General features: G+C 45.5%; 1 protein-coding gene across 4 annotated transcripts in view; it reads right to left on the reverse strand.

The window, feature by feature from the left end:
• Nucleotides 1-1,062: 1,062 nt before the first annotated feature.
• The window catches only part of TDRD9 (tudor domain containing 9), a 46,719-nt gene continuing 25,653 nt past the window's right edge, over nt 1,063-22,128 (reverse strand). Inside the window, exons 20-23 of one of the 4 annotated variants that reach the window (XM_081829814.1) lie at nt 16,039-16,177; nt 12,065-12,183; nt 3,371-3,443; nt 1,063-1,817 (exon numbers count right to left, since the gene is read on the reverse strand). In XM_081829814.1, the coding sequence (XP_081685940.1) occupies nt 1,716-1,817; nt 3,371-3,443; nt 12,065-12,183; nt 16,039-16,177 (433 nt within the window). In that variant the 3' untranslated portion in view covers nt 1,063-1,715. Of the gene's footprint in view, nt 1,818-3,370; nt 3,444-12,064; nt 12,184-16,038; nt 16,178-16,460; nt 16,504-22,128 lie in introns of those variants that run through there. The other 3 variants (XM_081829815.1, XM_081829817.1, XM_081829816.1) reach the window with 3 other exon arrangements.

Below are 22,128 nucleotides of genomic sequence, written 5' to 3' on the forward strand. Positions count from 1 at the left end.
GCTCTCAGGCATCGCGACAGGCTGTGTTGCAGCATGGTACCCACCTCCTGCCCACAGCTGGGGAGCGCATTCCCAGGACGCCCCACCTGGACCACTCTGGCTCAGATCTCAGCAAGAATGGGGGCACAAGTGAGACCCGGGCGATGGCGCCCAGAAGGTCACGACAGCAACACAGTGACACACACACACCGCTGGCGCCCCAGCGGGCTTGCTGACCGCCGGCCCTGTGGACCCACAAGGCCCAACAGAGCGCTGGCTGAGCCCCCAGTTTACAGGAGCTCCCCAGACTGCCGGGTTCCCAGTCCCTCCACACGAGCTTTTGGTCACCACCCATGGTCCCCAAATACACATGCTTCTCGGATTTTCCAGCTTCAAACTGCCCGGCTGGAACCCGCCGGCTGAGGTGGACCGCTCCGCTCCCGCTCGCCCCAGGCAGACCCTCACGCCAGCAAGGGAGTCTTCCTGTGGGCTTCACGGTCACTGCTGGTCCCGTGCAACCCTGACCCACAGGACTTCGCTCTCACGGGGGCCTTCACTCCCCTTTATCAGTTTTCTAAATTCTGAGGTTTTAGAATGAAATACATTTTGGGCGCCTGGGTGGCTCAGTTGGTTAAGCGACTGCCTTCGGCTCAGGTCATGATCCTGGAGTCCCGGGATCGAGTCCCACATCAGGCTCCCTGCTCAGCAGGGAGTCTGCTTCTCCCTCTCCCGCTCCCCCCTCTTGTGCTCTCTAATAAATAAATAAAATCTTAAAAAAATAAAAATAAAAAAATTTAAAAAAAGAATGAAATACATTTTGGGTGCCTGGGTGGCTCAGTTGGTTGAGCGACTGCCTTCGGCTCAGGTCATGATCCTGGAGTCCCTGGATCGAGTCCCGCATCGGGCTCCCTGCTCGGCGGGGAGTCTGCTTCTCCCTCTGACCCTCCTCCCTCTCATGCTCTCTGTCTCTCATTCTCTCTCTCGCAAATAAATAAAAAATAAAAAAAAATTTAAAAAGTTAAAAAAAAAAATGAATGAAATACATTTTAATCTCCTCTGACTAAAAACTGTCAGAAACAGAAACTCAGTCTAATGCTTTTATTGCTTTAACATAAATATACTAGTTGCCAAGTAATCTGATTTCCAAAATTTAGACTTACAATTGTAACGTAGGTAAAAACGTGAAATATACAAAACTGAAGTTACTTTTACCAAAATTAAATATTTTCCCTCACAGAAAAAAAAAAACAGAAAGTGCCACATGGTTTTGAGAAACATGCAGCTCTCCTTTGTGGTAAACTGAGGTTTGGGGATCTTGGTTCCCCCTACATCCCAGGATTAAATCACTGTAACAAAAAGAACATACTAGCACATACTGGAACCTTACATGTTCAGCTATTTATATTTACCTTAATAGATTTAAAGCAAAACACAGCTCTTTTTCCAAAGTCTTCTTTCATCAGTTTTTCCCAGAATCTTTAACACAGTGATTCTCTGTTTCTAGAAAAGACTAGACTTTCCAATCCTTCCCACCTGAACAGAAACACCACTCTCCAGCCACCACCCACATAGGAAGAGGAAGAGGGATGGAGAAGACCTTTCGGATGCAGCGGGCAAAGACTGTAACGTTCAGATACAGAGAGAAGTCAGTCTGCAGATGGAGCCTTTAATCCACCTGTCTGTGTGGCGGGTCTCAGTTTCCCCGGGAGGAGCTGGGTTACAACCTGCCGGCACACCTAAGTGCTGAGAACAATCAGTTTGTGGAGCTGGTAGAGAAAGGTGTTCTTTCCTCGGCTGCTCTCCCGGTCAGCCTGCTCCATGACCAGCTTTGGATCAACCTGACGGGGCAGACAAAAGGACCAGTCAGACCGTTCTAGAAAATGGACCCTTCCGGACATCAACTAAAATAAGTAAACTGAGTAAATACAACGAGACACATAGACACAGACGTGTAAGACAGGAGGAAGTAGTCTTTCAGTTTCCAGACGTACTTCCAGAATGCTTCCCTTCTCTTCCGGCACTCACTACTGTGCGTCTGACAACTCACCTTTAATAATCCAGTGACCTTTACCTGAAGCTCTCGCACACACCCCTTCCTGCGTACACATGAACTGCAGCTTCGTTACAGGCTTTTAAATATGTGTACATTTTCTAAAACATATCAACCTCAAAATAAAGTTCTGCTTTCAAACTAAGTCCTGCTATTAGCTTGAACACCCCGACAGAGTCTGCAGGAGAGGTGGCTGGTGCCCCTCCTGTCACCTGGGCTAAGCTCTGTGCACACAGGGAGCTGGCTCCAGGGTTGGGTCCTGAGGGCTCTGAGGAGGGACACCGGTGTCAAGGGGCACACAAGACAAGGAAAGTTTCCTTTGGACTCAGGATGGGAAAACAGCACCTCCAGGAGCATCTTCTCACTTCAACTGCAGCTGGTTTATTTACAAAGATGCCCTTGGCTCTAGAATTAAAGCTAGAAGCCCCTCCCTTAATTCCTTCCCCTCAAGTAAAATTTTATTCAGTTTTTATAACTTTGCATGTAAATGTAAATGTCCAGGCGCCCCAGATGGGCCCTGCCCTCCCTTCACAACTGCTATAGACAGACCTGCGCCCCAAATCTATACGCTGAAGTTCAAATCCCCACTGTGATGGGGTCTGGAGAAGGGACCTTCGGGAGGTGAGTGGGGTTACATGAGGTTACAAGGGGGAGGCCCCCACGACGGGCTTAGAGTCCTTCTCAGAAGATACATGAGAGAGAGATCACCTCTCTCCACCACATGAGGATGCGTGTCTCCAAGCTCGGAAGGGGGCTCTCACCAGAACCCGGCCCAGCTGTACTGGAACTAGAAGAAGATAAATGGGGGCGCCTGGGTGGCTCAGTCTTTGAGCATCTGCCTTCGGCTCGGGTCATAATCCCAGGGTCCTGGGATCGAGCCCCACATCGGGCTCCCTGCTCGGCGGGAGGCCTGCTTCTCCCTCTCCCACTCCCCCTGCTTGTGTTCCCTCTCTCGCTGTCTGTCAAATAAATAAATTCTTTAAAAAAAAAAAAAGAAGAAGAAGAAGAAGAAGAAGAAAACTGTCTGCCGGTTAAGCCATCTCGGCTGTGGCGCACTGTGAGCCCGAGCAGACTGGGCCAGCACCGACATGCGGGGACAGCTCATCCAGACGTTCCCACTGCTTCATCCAAAGTGACAGGACCATCGCCCTGGGCCTCACAGAGAGCACGGCATCCAGAGACAGCCTGTCTGGTCCGTGACGCCACCCCATGAACAGAAGAGCCGTCCACACTGCCTGTCCCTTTCTACTCTCTCGGGACCCTCCACAACCCTTGCTCGGCACCTGCCAAGCCCGTCATTCCTGGCAGCAGGCTGTCCCCACGGCACTATGTCTCACTCACCTGATTCCATTCGTATGGCTTTTCATGCCACCTAGGGACAACTCTCTGTCTTGGTTTCAACTGAAAGAACAAACTAAAATTAAAAAAAAAAAAAAGAATTAAATCATCTTAATTATATGTCAGTAACTGAAAACACTATGATTAAAAAAGATTTACTTTTGTGAGAGAGAGAGCGAGCGAGCGAGCACAGGAGCAGGGGGAGGGGCAGAGGGAGAGGGAGAAGCAGGCTTCCCGCGGAGCAGGGAGCCCGATGCGGGGCTTGATTCCAGGATCCCGGGATCATGACCTGAGCCGAAGGCAGACGCTTAAGAATTGAGCCACCCAGGCGCCCTAAAAAAAAATACTTAAATCTAGAATTATAGCTGCAGTAAGTTTTTAAAAGGTCAAGATTTATATAGTTATGACCAGAGAACATTTTAATCCACTGTCCACTCAAAAACAGAAGAATGGAGCACAGGAGATACAGGAGACCAACCCCGTTCTCCCCGCGCCTTCACAGCGAGCGGCGCTGCCCCGTCCCACACACGGCGGCCTCACTGAATGAAACACGCTATGTTACGTCATCTACTCTTAGACACCTGTGTCAAGTTGGAAATGCCATCAGCTTAAAAAGACACGGACAGATAGAGACTTCTAACATGACAGAATAAAGAAGTCTGGAAATCTTCTTGCACCCCCAAACAACTATAAAATTTGACAAAATTGTCCGAAAACCCACAAACCCCCAAACATTTGAAATTCACCAAAAGCAAGGAAGTTGAGAACCATTCCTTCACAAAAAACCGCTGGGTTCAGGTAAAAACAGTGGAGTGTGGGGTGGATTTCCTGCCTGGGGCTAGCTACTCCTACCCACCAGCTCAGTCTAAGACCCCAGAGCCACCAGAGCCAGACTGGCCGTGAAGACCAGCATCGTCACTGCCAGACTGAGCTTACCTGATTAGGCGTAGAGGGTGAAAAACCCTCCTGTCTGGCAGCACGGTCAGTAAAAACAGTAAACCTGCGAGGACATAAATGGAGAAAGCCCACAACTCTGCTGGCCTTTAGTCACGGTCCTGCTCGGGGCCAGAGCAGACCAGAGACAACCTAGAAGCCCAGGAGAGAGGTCTTGGGAATGAGAGTACCAGAGGGCCAGAGGGGCCCTCCATACATTCCCTGGGCAACCAGAAGGCTGCACACACATGCAGACAAGACCCGCAACGGCCCTGAGCCGGCCACACAGCCTTGGATGACTGGGAAGCAGCACAGATGCAAAGGAAAGCCCTGGGAAAAAAATAAAAGCCAGGAAGAGTTCAAAATTGTCTGAACTTTGGCTGCATTCCCCAAGCCACACATACATCTCCTAGCAGAGGGCAGAAGCTTAAAGGCTCAAGTACTTAAGTACAACATCTCACTAATCACTGGCTGAGCACTAAGCAATGCACGCACAAGGACAACTCCTAGTAAGCCAGGCTGAAAATAAAAAGGAGAATTGAAACAAAAACAGAACCCAGGCATTAGTGGCCTCACTAGATGGTGGGAAACCTACTCTGCAGAACCCTGCAGAATCCTATACGGGGATCAGTATCTTACACTACTATACTACATCATCTAAGAAACGGGCAGGAGACATGAGCAGCCATTTCTCCAAAGAAGACATCCAAATGGCCAACAGACACATGAAAAAATGCTTCAAATCACTCAGCATCAGGGAAACGAATCAAAGCTACAATGAGATACCACCTCACACCAGTCAGAATGGCTAAAATTAAATCAGGAAACAACAGATGTTGGCGAGGATGTGGATAAATGGGAACCCTCTCTTACACTGTTGGTGGGAATGCAAGCTGGTACCGCCACTCTGGAAAACAGTGTGGAGGTTCCTCAAAAAGTTAAAAATAGAGCTACCCTACTACTCAGAAATTGCACTATTTCTCCAAAGGATACACACATAGTGATTCAAAGGGGCACCGGCCCCCAATGTTTATAGCAGCACTGTCTACAATAGCCAAACTATGGAAAGAACGCAGATGTCCACTGACAGATGAATAAAGAAGAATATATATATATACACACACACACAATACATATATCATGAATATTACTCAGCCATCAAAAAGAATGAAGTCTCGCCATTTGCAAAGACATGGATGGAACTAGAGGGTATTATGCTGAGCAAAATAAGTCAATCAGAGAAAGACAAATACCATATGATTTCACTTATATATGGAATTTAAGAAACAAAACAGATGAACATAGGGGAAGGGAGGGAAAAATAAAACAAGATGAAATCAGACAGGGAGGGCGCCTGGGTGGCTCAGTTGGTTAAGCGACTGCCTTCGGCTCAGGTCATGATCCCGGAGTCCCTGGATTGAGCCCCACGTGGGGCTCCCTGCTCAGCGGGGCGTCTGCTTCTCCCTCTGACCCTCCCCCCTCTCATGCTCTATATCTCATTCCCTCTCTCAAATAAATAAATAAAATCTTAAAAAAAAAAAAACAGAAATCAGACAGGGAGGCAAACCATAAGAGACACTGAACTCTAAGAAACAAACTGAGGGTTGCTGGAGGGGAGGGGGGTGGATTAGGGTAACTGGGTGATGGACATTAGGGGGGGCACTTCATGGAATGAGCACTGTGTTATAGGAGACTAATGAATGACTAAATTCTACCCCTGAAACTAAAAAAAATACTTAAAAATTTAAAAAATAAAATGACCGATTTTCAGCAAAAAATTATGAGACATTTTGCAAGAAATAGGGATGTATGACCCACACTCAGGGGAAAAAAAGCAGCCAAAAGAAGCTGAGCGGGCCCAAAAGTGGGTTTAGCACACGAGACTTCAAAGCTGCCATCGTGAGTATATAAAAAGAATTAGGGGCACCTGGGTGGCTCAGTCATTAAGCGTCTGCCTTCGGCTCAGGTCATGATCCCGGGGTCCTGGGATCGAGCCCCGCATCGGGCTCCCTGGTCCGTGGGAAGCCTGCTTCTCTCTCTCTCCCACTCCCCCTGCTTGTGTTCCCTCTCTCGCTGTGTCTCTCTCTGTCAAATAAATAAATAAAATCTTAAAAAAAAAAAAAAAAAAGAATTAAAGCAAACCACATTTAAAGAAATACAGGAAAATATGATAATGACTCAAAGATAATTGCAGTAAGAATTAAAAACTATACAAAATAAAATCCCCAATGAGAAATTCTAGAGTTGAAAAGAACAATGACTGAAATGGAAAATCCCTTACAGCTCTCCAACACTGGCAGACCAGAGATGGCAGAATAAAGCAGCAGTAAACGGAAGGATGGATCAACAGAAATTAGTCTGGGGGCGTGCCTGGGCATCCAACTCTTGACCCTGGCTCAGATCGTGATCTCAGGGTCATGGGATAGAGCCCCACGGCAGGCTCCCTGCTGAGCAGGGGGTCTGCTTGAGCATTCTCTCTCCCTTTGCCCCTCCCCCTGCTCACATGCACATGCACACATGCTCTCCTCTCTAAAACAAATGAATAACTCTTAAAAAAAAAAAAAAAAAAAAAAAAGTCTGAAGAACAGAGAGATAAAAATTGAAGAAAAATGCCCAGGGCCTCAGAGGCCCAGCAAAACACCACCAAGTACATAGACAGGGATGAGGTGGGAGCCCCAGAGGAGGAAGGAGGGCAAGCGTGGGAGGAAAACAATATTCAAAGAAATTCAAAGATGCAAGTAGGCTGTAAGTAAAAGGACAGAAAAAGGTACGCATACAAACAGAAATCAGAGACCTGGAATAGCTACATTAGTATCAGACAAAACAGACTTGAAGACAACAACTCTTTCAAGAGATTTCATAATGACAAAGGACTGGCACATCCTGAAGATGCAATAATTATAAACGTATATACACATATCTAACAACAGAGCCCAAAAGACATAAAAGAAAAGCTGACGGTCTTGAAAAAAGAAATAATTCAATAATTATAGAGAGTTCGATACTCTATTTTGAATATTCATAGAACTAGCAAGAAAATCAGCAAGGATAGAGACTTGATGGCTGCCACCGCCCACCAACTTGATCTAACCAACAACTGCGACAGAGCCCTCCACCCCACAAGATCAGGCACACAATCAAATTTTCAAGTGAGCATGGAACACTTTCCAAGAAAGACTATCTCTATGCTAAGCCACAAGTCTCAATAAATTTTAAAATACTCAAATCAAAGTATGTATAGTGCCTACAAAAAAATAAATTATATATCAACAATATAAGGAAAGTTGAAAAATACCCCAAATATTTGAAAATTAATATACTTTTAAATAACCCATTTGCTCAAAGAATACATCACAAGGAAAATGAAAGAATATTTTGAAAAGAGTGAAAATAAAAACAGAACATATGAGAAAGTACGGGATATGCAGCTAAAACAGTGATAGAAGGGATGTAGAGTTTTAAATGCTTGTGACAGAAAAGGTCTCAAAACAATAATCAAAGCTTCTAGGTTGTTATACAAGAAAAAGAGCAAATTAAACCCAAAGTAATCAGAAGTAGAGGAATAATAATTATGAGAGGGGACATCAACAGAACAGAAAAAGGATAAACACGAGGAGAAAAAAACAATCCGTGAAATCGGAAGTTAGTTCTTTGAAAAGACTGACAAAATTGGTAACCTTTAGCTGACTTAATCAAGAAAAGAGAGAAGACACACATTATCAAAATCAGAAACAAAAGAAGTGACATAAGTAAGGATTGGGGCGCCTGGGTGGCACAGATGGTTGGGTATTGGGACTCTTGGTTTCAGCTCAAGTCATGAACTTGGGGTCGTGGGATCAAGCCCTAAGTTGGGCTCCACACTCAGTGGTGAGTCTGCTTGAGATTCTCCCTCTCCCTCTGCCCCGCTCCCTGCACGTGCACACGTGCACTCTCTAAATAAATCTTCAAAAAAAGAAAAGGACTGGGCGCCTGGGTGGCTCTGTTGGTTAAGCGTCTGCCTTCGGCTCAGGTCACGATCCTGGAGTCCCTGGATCGAGTCCCACAAGGGGCTCCCTGCTCAGCAGGGAGTCTGCTTCTCCCTCTGACCCTCCCCACTCTTGTGCTCTCTCTCATTCTCTCTCTCTCAAATAAATAAATAAAATATTTAAAAAAAAAAAAAAAGAAGAGGGGCGCCTGGGTGGCTCAGTCGTTAAGCGTCTGCCTTCGGCTCAGGTCATGATCCCAGGGTCCTGGGATCGAGCCCCACATCGGGGGGGGGGCTCTCTCCCTCTCCCGCTGCCCCCACTTTGTTTCCTCTCTCACTGTGTCTCTCTCTGTCAAATAAATAAATATAATCTTTAAAAAAATAAAAAATAAAAAAAAAGAAGAGAAAAGGATTATAAAAGATTCTGAACAACTTTATGCCAATAAGCCAATTTAAATGAACAAATTCCTAAAAGACCCAAATTACCAAAACTGACTTAATAGAAGCCATCTCAATAGACCTAAAGCACAAGAAATTGAATTAGTAACTTAAAATTTCCCCACAAGGGGGCGCCTGGGTGGCTCAGTTGGTTAAGCGACTGCCTTCGGCTCAGGTCATGATCCCAGGGTCCTGGGATCGAGTCCCGCATCGGGCTCCCTGCTCTGCGGGGAGCCTGCTTCTCCCTCTCCCACTCCCCTTGCTTGTGTTCCCTCTCTCGCTGTGTCTCTCTCTGTCAAATAAATAAATAAAATCTTTAAAAAAAAAAAAAAATTTCCCCACAAGGAAAAGTCCAAGCTGAGATGGCTTCATTGGAAAATTCTGTCAAATGTTTAAGGAGGAAATAATAACAATTTTACACAAACTCTCAGAAACAGAGTAGCAAGGAATACTTCCCAACGCATTCTTGGAATCCAGTTTTACCCTGATACCAAACCAAAGATATCAACTATAGAAAAGATATCATTACAGAAAACTATAAGCCAACAACCCTCTTGAACACAGATGGAAAAATCCTTTAACAAAAATATGTTGCAAACCATCTACAAATCTATAAAAAAGATTATACACCATGTGGAATTCAAAACAGAAATGCCAAGCTAGTTTTTAACACCCAAAAAGCAAGTAATACAATATACTATATAAATTGAATGAAAGGAAAAAAAATAAACATGATTACCTCAAGGACAACAGAAAAAATATCTGGCAAAATGCAACATGCCTTCCTGATAAAAGCTCTCAGTATACTACGAAAAGACAGGAACTTCAACCTGACATAGAACCTCTCTGAAAAACCTACAGCTAACATCGTAATAGTGAATGACTGAAAACGGACCAAGACAAAGATGTTTGCCTTTCCACTTCCATTCCCATTGCACTGAGGGCTCTAACGAGTATAACAAAACAAGAAAAAGAAATTAGGAGCACACAGGTCAGAAAGGAAGGAAAAAAACTCTTTACTCACAGATATGATCCTGTATGTGAGAGAGAAATCCTAAAAAATCTCTAAAAACTACTAGTACTAAATAAACAAATTTAACAAGGTCACAGGATAAAGATCAATACATAAAAATCAATTCCTCATTTCTAGCAATGAACAATCCAAAAATAAAATAATGTCATTCACAATAGCACCCAAAAGACTAAAATACTTAGAAATAATTTAACGAAAGTACAAGACCTGCACACTGAAAACTTTTAAAAACATGTGAAGAAGAAACAGATAACTACGAAACATTCCAACTTCATGAAGCATACAACTCAATACTGTTAAGGTGGTAATTCTCCCCAAATTGATCTGCAGATCTAATAAAATCCCTACCGCAATTTCAGCAGGCTTGGTGTAGAAACTGACAAGCTGATCTTAAAATGTATATGGAGGAACCCCACTAGGCTGGCTCAGTCGTGGGGCGCAGGACTCTTAATCTCGGGGTTGTTGAGATTGAGCCCCATGTGGGGGTAACAGAGATTACTTGAAAATAAAATTTTAAAAATAAATAAAATGTAAATAAAAAGGAAAAGGATCTAGAATAGTAAGTGTAATTCTGAAAAAACAAGAACAAAACAGGAAGACTAGCATTACCTAATTTCAGGACTTCCTACAAAGCTAGAGCAATCAAGACAGCACAGTATTGGCGTAAGACAGACAACAAACAGAGCAAAACAGAAAGCCCAGAAATAAACCTTTACAACATTTGTGGCCAAATGATTTTTGACAGGTGCCAAAGCATTTCAGTGGGGGAAAGCAGAGCTTTTCAGCAAATGAAGTTGTAATGAATGGATATTCATCTGTAACAAAATGAACTGGACTCTCACATCTCACACCATATACAAGTGAAATCTCGAAACAGACCAAAAACCTAAATACACCAAGTAAATATGAGAGTCAGAGGAAATTTACACACAAGTAAATATGAGAGTCAGAGGAAAAAAAAACAAAACTTCCGTGACCCTGGGCTTAGCAAAGATTTTTCAGATATAACACCAAAAGCATAATCCACTTTTAATAAAAAAAGATAAAGCAGACATCACCAAAACTAAACATTGTGTTCTTCAGAAGACACCATTAAGAAAATGAAGACAAAACACTGGGAAAATATCTGCAAATGGCATATCCGCTAAGAAACTTTCAACCAGAATGTATAAAGAGTTTCTACAACTCAGTAATTAAGACAACTCAATTTAAAAATGGGTGAAAGATTTAAACAGATATTTCACCAAAAAATATATAATTGGTTAGTAAGGATATAAAAAGATGCTCTCTATCATCAGTCATCAAGGAAACGCAAACTAAAACCACAGTGAGACACCACGGCACCTTCACTAGACTGTCAACCATGAAGAAGTATGTTGACGACAGCAAGTCCAGGCAGGGGCGTGGAGACGGGAACCGTCACAGACTGCTGTCGGGACTGTAACAGGGCACACACCATGGACAATGGCTTGGCTGTTCCTCAAGAAATTAACATGAGGGGCACCTGGGGGCCTGGGGGACTCAGTCATTAGGCGTCTGCCTTCGGCTCAGGTCATGACCCCAGGGTCCTGGGGTCGAGCCCCGCATCAGGCCCCTGCTCCTCGGGGAGCCTGCTTCTCCCTCTGCCGCTCCTCCCCCTGCTCCTGCTCGCATGTGCTCTCTCTCTCTAATAAATCTTTAAAAAAACAGCTTTACTGAGGTATAATTTATATACTATAAAATTAATCAATTTTAAGTATACGATTCAATCATTTTAGTAAATTTATGGAGTTGTGCGACCATCACCACAATTCAGTTTTAAGGTATCCGAGTGAACTTTGGAGGATGATCGAAATGTTGTAAAACCAAATCATGGTCAGGGTCAGCACAACTCTACAAATGTACTACAGTCTGAATTCTTACACAAAACCCCACCTGCCTACCTGGTCAGGACACGGTCACCCTTGTTGGCGGTGGCTGTAAGGAGCTGCAAAGGAGCCTCGGGCACTGGTCCCTGCTTGCCGAGGCAGCATTCTGCGCTGCCAGGACTCGACTGTGTTGGGCATGGAGCATCTGACCTGCTGTTGACATTCCACACCCTCCCGTGTACGTTTTGGGTGGATTTCTTTTAGTTTTATAAGCACTTCTAATGTTTTCTTGCATTGTTTCTGATCTGGGTGCCAGTCCCTTGGGCGAATGAGCACCTTACATGTGTCAAACTTCATTGCAAAGTTCACAGAAAAATATTTTTATATAAAAATGTGAAGAGAAAAAAACTAAAATTATCCTTTCTCACAATTGCTAAGGCAGCTCTGGATATTTAATACCTTTTAAAAAGTGTACCACTTACCCTAGAAGTTTCTGACGAGCATTATCCTGTAACTGTGCAATTCTTTCTGGCCCAAGAAACTTCAATCCATTTGGTCCATCACACACTAGCTTGTTAATAGCAGCCCTGAGAATATTAATCTGTAAATAAATGGCAACATAAATATTCATATGGTTCAACTATAACTGAATTTCATTCTATATTTAAATAATTCATTAGCATTCAGAATTGTTTGCATTCTTTTTTTTTTTAAGATCTTATTTATTTATTTATTGAGAAAGAGCACGCACGAACACACATGTGTATGAGAGTGAGCAGGGGGAGGTGCAGGAGAGGGAGACAGAGAATCTCAGGCAGACTCTGCCCTGAGCTCAGAGCCCATCATGGAGCTTGATCCCAGGATCCCGAGATCATGACCTGAGCCAAAATCAAGAGTCAGATGCTCAACCGACTGAGTCACCCAGACACCCCCAGAGTTCATATTCTTACGACTATCATCAATATGGTTTCTGGAGCAAATTATTAAAACAACACAAATAACATCAATAACCACTACCCTAATTTAAGAAACAGTAACGAAAGAAAAAATTAAAAATCAGCAAGAAAGGTTCAGAGTTTTCAGTCTAATCGCACTTGTTAAACTCATGGGATCATACAACTCAAAACCTACCTAGATCACACATATTCCTCTCGCTTTGCAATGTTTATATTGAAGCCCAAGGGGTATCTCACCCCCAGAGATATGACAAGCCATGTTTTGTTATCAGTCTTTGTCACAGTTTTGTAATAAAACTTTCCATTTTGACTACTTTGAGATCTACAAGTGGAGCTGCGAAGACAGACCAGACGATTGCCCCCAGCCCAGCCAGCAAGCGCTCACATTCCCGGTATGTGAGTCTCACTGAGAAGCCCAGGCTCCATCTGGACTGACCGGCCTCCCACCATGTCCCTTCTCTGTTCCAGGATCCGACCCAGGGCACCACCCCACACCTGCATCATGACTCCCCAGTGTCCTCCAATCTAGAGCAGTTTCTTAGCCTTTTGTTTTTCAAGACCTGGACGATTCTCTAAGGAGTTCTGGGCAGGTCTTTCGTGGGATGTCCCAGCTTGGGTTTGTGTGACATTTTCCCATGGTTAGACTGAGGTGATGGGTTTTGGGGAGAAGCCCCCAGGCGTGAGGTACCTTCTCATCTCATCACACCGGGGCATGGGTGCCATCACTATGACAGATCACTGTGGACCTTGAGGACTGAGCTGAGGTGGCGTCTGCCGGACGTCTGCCCAGACTGCAAAGTCTCTCCTCTCCCTTCCCTTCCTCTTTTGCTTGGAAGCACATCGCTGAGTCCAGTCCCCCCTCAAAGTGGCGTCTGGGGGCAGATTAAGCTCTACTTCCCGGAGAAAGTGTCCACAGGCCTATGGGAATTCTTCTGTATGCAAGATCTCTCTCTCTTCTCCCTCATTTGTTTATTAAATCATTTATTTATATCCTTATGGACACACAGATAATCATCTGACACTCTGAGTTATGGTCCAATACTACATCAAACTGTCCCAGCTTTGGCCAGCAGGAGCGCTTTCAGTTGGCCCTCATGTCCCTCTGACGTGCCCCTACCCTTTTATGAGCACTACCTCCTGGCACTGTAAGAGGCTCCAAGGCTCCTCCTCTGTTCTCCCTGCTCCAACCCTAGGGAAAACCGTTTTTCCAAGGAGCCCTGATTCCTTTTACTGGAGAATCCTATCAGAAACCAGAGTCTGGGCATTAGGTTTGTTCATGGCCTTGGGGATGTCACAGCTTCCAGGTCCTCATGGGGCTAGGTGACAGATGTGTGTATGTGAAGCCACCATGCCCATACGTTAACATGCATCTGTGCATGTGTAAGTTAAACACGAATTCACGCTGATGAGGGTCTGGCTCCGCCTGTGTCCCGAGGTCCATTCCAGCCCTCCTGTCCTGTCTGTAACTGCTCTGTCCAGTGAGCTGCAGCCCGGCTCCCACATGCAGGCACTTGCCCGCTCAACCCCATACGGCAAAGCAGCTTCAGAGCGAAGCAGCTGGACTATGGAGGGGACGGAGTTTATGAACAGCTGCTTTCTGGTGGCAGCCTTACAGTTTCCAAAGCTCCTTTTTCTCCTCAGTGCAATTACCCAACGTGTGTGTGTGTGTCTCCATCGTATACCTTAGCGCCCCCCCTTCACGAGGAGTGGTCTATGGGTTGACAGGCACATGGGGTCGTGTATCCAGCACCTGAGGACCCACAGAGCAGCCCCTCTTCTCTGCAATAACCACCAATCTGCTCACTGTCCTACGGCCTAGCCTTCCCCAGAATATGTCATGTGAATGGGATCATACTGTACGTAGCCTCTGAGTCCTGGTTTCCCCCCGTGGAAACACGCACCTAAGACTTACTCGTGTCATTGCTCCTGCTTTTGTACTGCTGAAGAAGGCCCCACTGCATGGCCATCGCATGGTTTCTTTAAGCATTCCCCTACTGAAAGACATGTTGTTGCTTCCAGTCTCCAGCAACTGTGAATTACGAATGAAGCAATCAACATTCACCTATAGATTTTATGTGGATGTAACTGTTCAGATCTCTTGGATAATACTCAGAGGTGGGATTCTTGGGTAGATGTGTTCAACTTTTACGAATCCTGTCTTCCAAAACAGGAGTTCCACTCTGCATTCCCACCAGCACCGAGCAGAGTTCCTGGTGCTCGACATGTTCGCGGACATTCTTACCGTCAGGTTCTGGATTGTAGCCACTGGAAGAATGTCATCGTGGTCCTAATTTGCATTTCCTAATGAACAGGAGGTTGAGCATCTGTTCGTGTTTATTGCTGTCCATAGTTTCATTCAGTTACTTTTTTTTTTTAATTAGCAGGTCTTAAGACTTCCTTACATATTATGGATAAAAGTCCTTTATCACATAAATGATTCGCAAGTGTTTTCTCCTGCGAACAGCCTGTCCTTTAATCCTCTTAGAGTTTTTGGCAGAGCAAAGTTTTTAATTTTGACAAAGTCCAGCTTCTCAATTTTTTCTTTAACAGACTGTGCTTTTGGTGCTGCTTCTACAAACTCACTGCTAAACCCAAGGTCATACATATTTTCTCCTGTATTTACTTCTTGAAGTTTTATCATTTTACATTTTACAATTAAGCCTATGATCTAATGAGTATCTTTAAGCCCAAAGCACCTATAAGTAAAAGAGCAGTTAAGTCAATAAAACGAAACGCTGACTAGTGGTAACAGCAGTACCCTCCGGAAGAAGGGTAAGCGTGGCACGGCTTACCTCAGCAGCCTTCCTTTCCCCACCCCCTTCGATGCAGTGATGCCCACCTCACCTACTCTGTGCAACTTCTGAGAAGAAAGAGGGGTCAGGTACTCTACAGTGCTGCTCAAACTATCTGTGGTGAAGAACCAGCTTTACTCCTCACTTTGTAAAATGCAATAAAACTGAGTTACCACAACAATGAAATATAAGAATAAAAGCATACAAAATACAAGCCCAAATTTTTCATTATTAGATTCAAAAGCCATAAAATTAATTTGTCAACCTGCTTCCAAAGTTTCTAAGTGCTTAATCCTAGCTGCAGCAGAGTTGTCTGCTCCACAGGCCCCCCACTCCCGCAAGCAGGATGAAGCCGGGCAGGACCGCTGAGCAGCAAGGATGCGCGGCTAGTCTGGACTTGGCAGGAGAGCTGGACAGAGATTCACAGCAGTCCTACTGGCCTGGCGTTTATTTCCACTGCCCAGAAAAGCTTACTGCGGCCGGAAGACCCCACAGGAGAAATTCAGAGAGCACCACCTCTGTCAGGAAGAGACTCCACGCAGAAAAGTAAAATAGGCAGGTGCAGGGAGAGTGAGCACCTCCGGGACCAGAGGCGCAGGTCTGTATTTGAAGCACCATGTCAGACACCGTGCTCACTGCTAAACGGGTGTGCAAACCAACCACGAGGGAGAGGCAGCCGCTCCAGCGGGATGGACGCGTCAGTCTTACCTCTATGATATCTTCCACGTTGAACTGAACGTCGAACGCGAGCTCGATGTCATGCTCTGGCAGTATCGGGGCCCCTGTAGTTGGATTCCACCCCAAACCACAGAGGACTCCAGTATAGCACTTTCCATCCTGATCGACCCTGAATGAAAAGTTTTTAGAAGAATGAATATTTCAAAATTATTAAACCACTGTTTTAATATCAAAGGAACTGGCCACTGCAATCCGCCTAAGTTCTGCCAACCCTAGCACGGCAACTAATTTCGTTTTTTTATTTTCTCTTCCAGTTTTTATACTGGAAGTAATAGAGCATACATAGTTATAAGGACAGTTAATATATCTATTAATCCATTATTTAGGTTTCTATTTCTCACTACAGCAGATAACATAAAGAATATTTTATTGCATTCAGTTTTCTTCCCTACCTTTGAATTCTTCCCTTGCGTTAAATTCTTATTAGTGAGGTTTCTGCAGAAAAGGTTATACACATATATTTATGACTTGTGAAAGAAGTTTAGCACTTAGTAAAAGCTTACAAGATGTTTGTCCCACCTTCCTATCCTCAAACAACTATACACACAATACAAAGCGTTATATCCTCGTTTCACCAAAACAGCCCGCTCCTCTCCAGCACTGTGTGCTGTCACTTCCATTTTCAAAGTTTCCCTAAATCTGATGATCCTCTCCATCTCAGCTGCCACCTGCCTGGTCCAAGCCACTGCCACTTCTCACCTGGACTCATGTGACTACTTTCTGACCCATCTTCCCCACACCTACTCCTGCTTATTTGAGTCTGGTTCCCACGCAGCAGAGAGTGTTGGTTTTCAAAACAAATCCAGTCATCCCACCCCTCGCTTAAGGGCTTCCTGTGGTATCCTGTGGCATTCTGAGCAAAACCTGAGCTACTCCGAGCCACAGAGCGTCCGGTCTCTGCTTTGCTCCCCCGTATCATCTCAAACCACATTCTCCCCCCACCAACCCCTGCCCAGGCTCCAGCTTCTCTGACTTCCCTACAGGCCGGTCAGGCTCCCCCAGAGGGGAACCCTTCCTCCCCCCGCCATGCCCCCAGAGCCCTCTGCCCCCAGGCTCCTTCTCCTGTCCCAGGTGTTAATTTCAAAGCCAGCACCACAGCCCAGAACAGGATCAACAAATAATTATAAAAAGAATGAACACATATTAACACTTAATATCTTTTAAAATATTTTGCTAATTTTGACTTTTAACTCACACCTTTTCCCATAATCTAGGTCAATAAAGTTGTGATGCAAATAATCTAGGCAAAAACAGAGCTTTCTTCTTAGCCCTAAAGATACACACACACACACACACTTCTTTTTCACTTTCATGAAAATGAAAGAGAATCCCACTTTAAGTAAACTCAAAGAAGAGAACCAGAATTGAGACTTATAAATTAGGTGCTGAGCATCTGCTTTACAAAACAGTCACCAAAGTGTCTCTTTAAATAGTTATGTTCCCCACATGATTTTTAATAGAACATAAATTTAATTTCAATGTACAGAAAATCTTTCCAGAAAAGAGTATGTAACAGCCCCGGGTCACCAACAGTAAGACTAACGGTTTTTCATCATGGTTAATAAAATGCCACATCACCTCCAGCTCACTAACTGCTGCTGACACTTACATGGGTCCCTCATATGTGGTAACAAACGCATATCAACAAGGAGAGTCCCAAAAGATTCAACCTTGAACTGACCCATACCAAGGTAGTAATCCTCTGCTCATCGACTCTAAACCTTAAATCAATAAAGCTAACCAAAGCACTGGCTTTAATTTTTTTCTGGGGATTCTAAAAACTCATGTGGACCTAGTAAGTAATTAGGACCACGGAAATATTTTTACTTCCTCTATAATACATATTTTAAACTCTGACGGAGAACTGCCAAAATCATGGAACAAAAGCCTAGTGTGCTGCATGAAGATACAGCCAAGGACATGCCAGAGACATAATCCATTCTGAGACAACTTACGTAAAGGAACTCAAGTTTACATAAGCTGACAACTGCTATGCTTGGAAGAGCTAACATCTCCAGACAATTAGGTTTAAAATAAATACAACAGAAGAGCAACCTGTACCGTAAGCTAATAATCTAGAACTCCCCACAGGAGCCAAAGAAGGAAATGTATTTCCTCAAAAGTTAAACGTTAGTCAATCTGAAACTTCCATATAAAAAAGCTCTGTTAAATATTCTGCAGTGTGCATTGTATTAATCTACAAAGTTCAGCTGGCCCTTGAACATGGGTTTAAACTGTGCAGCTCTAGTCATACATGGATTCTTTCCAATGAATACACTGGAAAATTTCTGCAAACTTGTTGAAAAACAATTTTTCTCTAGCTTACTTGATTACAAGAATGCGGCATAACTATACATATAACATATAAAGTAAGGGTTCGTTGGCTCTAGGTTATCAGTAAGGCTTCCCCTCAACAGCAGGCTGTGTTGTTTAAGGGACAATTGTATTTGTTAAAAGTCTACTGAGTCTACTGGTATTTCCAAATCCTGCTGCGGCTACTCCCTGGGAAGGAGCTTCCCAGTGATGCTGCCCGAACAAGCGGAAGAGGATGGACACACTCACAGAACCAACCATCTGTAGAGTGCTGCCTGGCCCCAGATGCTGTGCTGAACTCTCTATATCTCAGGGAGCCCCCCCATCAGCTCACGACAGCCCCGACAGCCCTTCCTCACAGACAGGGAAACCTCAGAGGTGGAGACCCTGCCCAGGTCTGGCAGCACGTGGCAAGCCAGAGAGCAAGGCCAGGTGCACCTGCTGCCACATCCTTCCCACCAGACCCAAAGTGCCCCCTCTTACCACATGTGCCCATCACCTCACATGTCCAACATTTAGAGGCACCTCTGCGTTATTCTCAGGTTTTCTAAAGCTTTTTAAAAACAAGAGAGTTAGGGGCGCCTGCGTGGCTCAGTCGTTAAGCGTCTGCCTTCGACTCAGGTCATGATCCCGGGGTCCTGGGATCGAGCCCCACATCGGGCTCCCTGCTCAGCTGGGAAGCCTGCTTCTCCCTCCCCCACTCCCCCTGCTTGTGTTCCCTCTCTCACGGTGTCTCTCTCTCTCTGTCAAATAAATAAATAAAATAAAAAATAAAAACAAGAGAGTTAGATCACGGTTTTCTTAAAGAGCAGTACACGACTACACCGTAAACAATTCAGACAGTATGTCACCGTACAGAAGGGGGCATGTTGTACAGATGGCAGGGTCAGCAGTTCCCATCCTCCAGGCTATTCTCACAATGGAAAGCTGACACTTCCCAGCGACAAGTGGGCTCTGTGGTCCCGCACCCTGGGTCTGGGTGGGACGGGGGCACTTCTGAGGCTGGTCATAAAAGAGGACACAGCTCCCACCCAGCTCTCTCTCAGGACGCTGACCTTTGGCACCCAGCCACCATGCCTGAGGAAGCCCCAGTGAGCCCACGCAGATCCCCCCCACCCCCAGGAGGCCCTCGGGAGCCCGGGAGCCTCAGGAGCAGAAACAGGCCTCCAGCCCCAGGCCAGAATCAACCACCAGACATGTGAGCAGAGAAGCCAAGGCCTGATTTCCACCCCTCCGCCGTTGGGGCCTCCTGTGCCAAGGAGGAGAGGAGGCGTCCCTGCTGGGCGCCGTCTGAGTTCCTCCCACAGCACCGAGAGGGCTGTTGTGCGTAACTGTCACGCAGCCAAAGTAACCGGCACAAACAGTAACAGCAAAGTTCCCTTTAACCCACTCCCATTAATTCTTAACAGTTTTGCCCAGTGGGGCTGGAGCGCTGCCCTGTGGAAGCCGCCAGAACAGCCAGGCCGACACCACCGGTGATGCCCCCCCCACCAGCCGCAAGACCTGAGCCCCAGCGGCGAGAGCCCAGGGGGAGGCAAGGGCGGCGCCAGGGCAGCGCGCCCAGCAGAAGCTGCGCTCCGACCTCTGCTGCCCTTCCTGCAGACGCCAGGCTCGCCACTGTGGAGCATTTCACTCTCGCCGGGGACAACAGCACTGAGGCCACCAAAGTGGACGCGAGCGAGGACGCTGAGGGAAGCAAGTCGGGGAAGGGGCCGCGGGAGCAGCACGAGAGGCGAAGCCCGCCGGGGCCGGGGCTCCGAAGGGAGGCTGGAGGCAACAGTGACAGGAAACCTGCGCCCTTCTTGAGCCACCAAGGTCCGGTCCCCAGACTGGCGGAAAGCAAGGGGGAGGCGGTGAGAAGCGCAGAGGAGGGGCCGGGAATGGTGGCCGGGTCAGTGGTCCCCAGGTGCCAGACGGGACCGTGGCCTCTCGTGGCTCTCTGCTTTGCTAGTGGAGATAACCAGCGCCCCCCCCTCCCCCGTCACACACACATACACACACACACACACCACTGCAGACTGTGCTGGAGGCAGCAAAATTTCCTTCTGGTCTTCAGTTTGCCATCAGTCTTGACAGGACAGTGACAGAGCTGCCCCAGAGGCTGTGGGCTCTGTGTTGGGACAGCTGCCTGCCAGCCACAGCTGGCCCGGGGGCCACGGCCGGGAGGGAAAGCCGCTCAGGCAGCCACTCTGCCCTGAAGGGCCGCTGGGGCCCAGGCCTCGGGTGAGAGGAGGGAGCTCGCCCACATCAAACCCCCTTTCCCTCCAAAGCCCCTCGAATAACGGCTCTTACCAACTCATCAAGTTAAAAATGCTCACTCAACTCATTAGAGGCAGACCTGCGATAACAAAGCACCAGGCCCCATCTTCCCCTCCTGGGGACCACCTAGCTGAGCCTCTGCGTCTGGCCACCCAGTGTCACTCACATGGTCACAGAAACTACCCCATGCTGGCTCGTTTAAACTAAATGCAACAAAATGAATACAGAGTATCAGCTACGTGCAAAGTGCTATGTACTGCTTATATATAACCTTCTCCTGGCAAGCTTATTTTGTTCTAAAAAGATAGTATTTTAAATACCAATTATTTCCATGTTTCTTAAGTGTCTCAGTAACATAACCCCTTGCACTTTGGAGATTTAAAAATAACACACCGGGACACCTGGGTGGCTCAGTCAGTTAAGCGTCTGCCTTCAGCTCAGGTCGTGATCCCAGGGTCCTGGGATCGAGTCCCGCATCTCTCTCTCTCTCTCATGAATAAAATTTTTAAATAAATAAATAAATAAAAAATAAAAATAACACACCATGTCACACATACCCTCCAAAAGGTCATATTTAAAAGAAAAGTCCGAGCAGAACCTTAATCTAATGAGAGAAGCAAGGGGAGTGTCAAAAACAGTCGGTGAGGAATTTGTGTTCACATATTCACTGAGTTGCTCCCTACTTCCACACGGCAGCATCCTTCCTTGTTAGATAATCCCATGTAATGCACTGTTTTTATAGGTTTGTCTCCCCCATGAGGACTCAGAAGATAAATATCGTCAAGATATTTATCACATCATTATTGTAAAATGAGAGAGAAGCCCAATTCCAACATTTAAAGGCAAATTAAATCCTTTTGGGACAAGAGCGGGTCAGAAACAATTGCATATGTAAATAAAATAGGGCAGTGTTTTTATAAAAGCCATTTTATGTCCACTCAGTGGTATATGATGCAATTTTATTTTAATATTTTATTCTATTTATTCACTAAATATTCTATTTTAATAGAATATTCCATTTTAATAAATTCTATTTTAATAGATATTTACAAAGATGTCATAATAATGTCAAAACGCTTCTATTTGTGGAAAAGATGCAGTATGACAAAAACCTAAAAACAAAAAATGTATATAATTATCCTGAAAATAAATTCACTAAATGTTTAAAAATGATATGTTTTTTTTTCTCATTCAGCTTTTTTCAGATTTTTCTAAGTAGTATATATTTTCAGGGCAAAAAAAGTACATACACAATCGTTTTCTACACTAAAAATGACCACTATTTGAGACTGTGCTAGCAGACTCTGAGGAGGTACGTGGCGAGAGGGCTGAGCAAGCAGCAAGGTTGGGCCGCCAGCCACCAGCTGCCCCAGCCAGCCAAGTGTCTCTTTGGGGGCGTAAGCCTTCCTCAAGACCCGACCTTGTTCCTCTGTAGCTGTCGCCTCTCTGCAGAAGCCCATCAGCACTTCCCCAATGGTAAATGCTCTT

The sequence above is a fragment of the Leptonychotes weddellii genome, chromosome 9, assembly GCF_054177405.1.
Source record: "Leptonychotes weddellii isolate Sample4059 chromosome 9, ASM5417740v2, whole genome shotgun sequence".
Classification (NCBI taxonomy): Eukaryota; Metazoa; Chordata; class Mammalia; order Carnivora; family Phocidae; genus Leptonychotes; species Leptonychotes weddellii.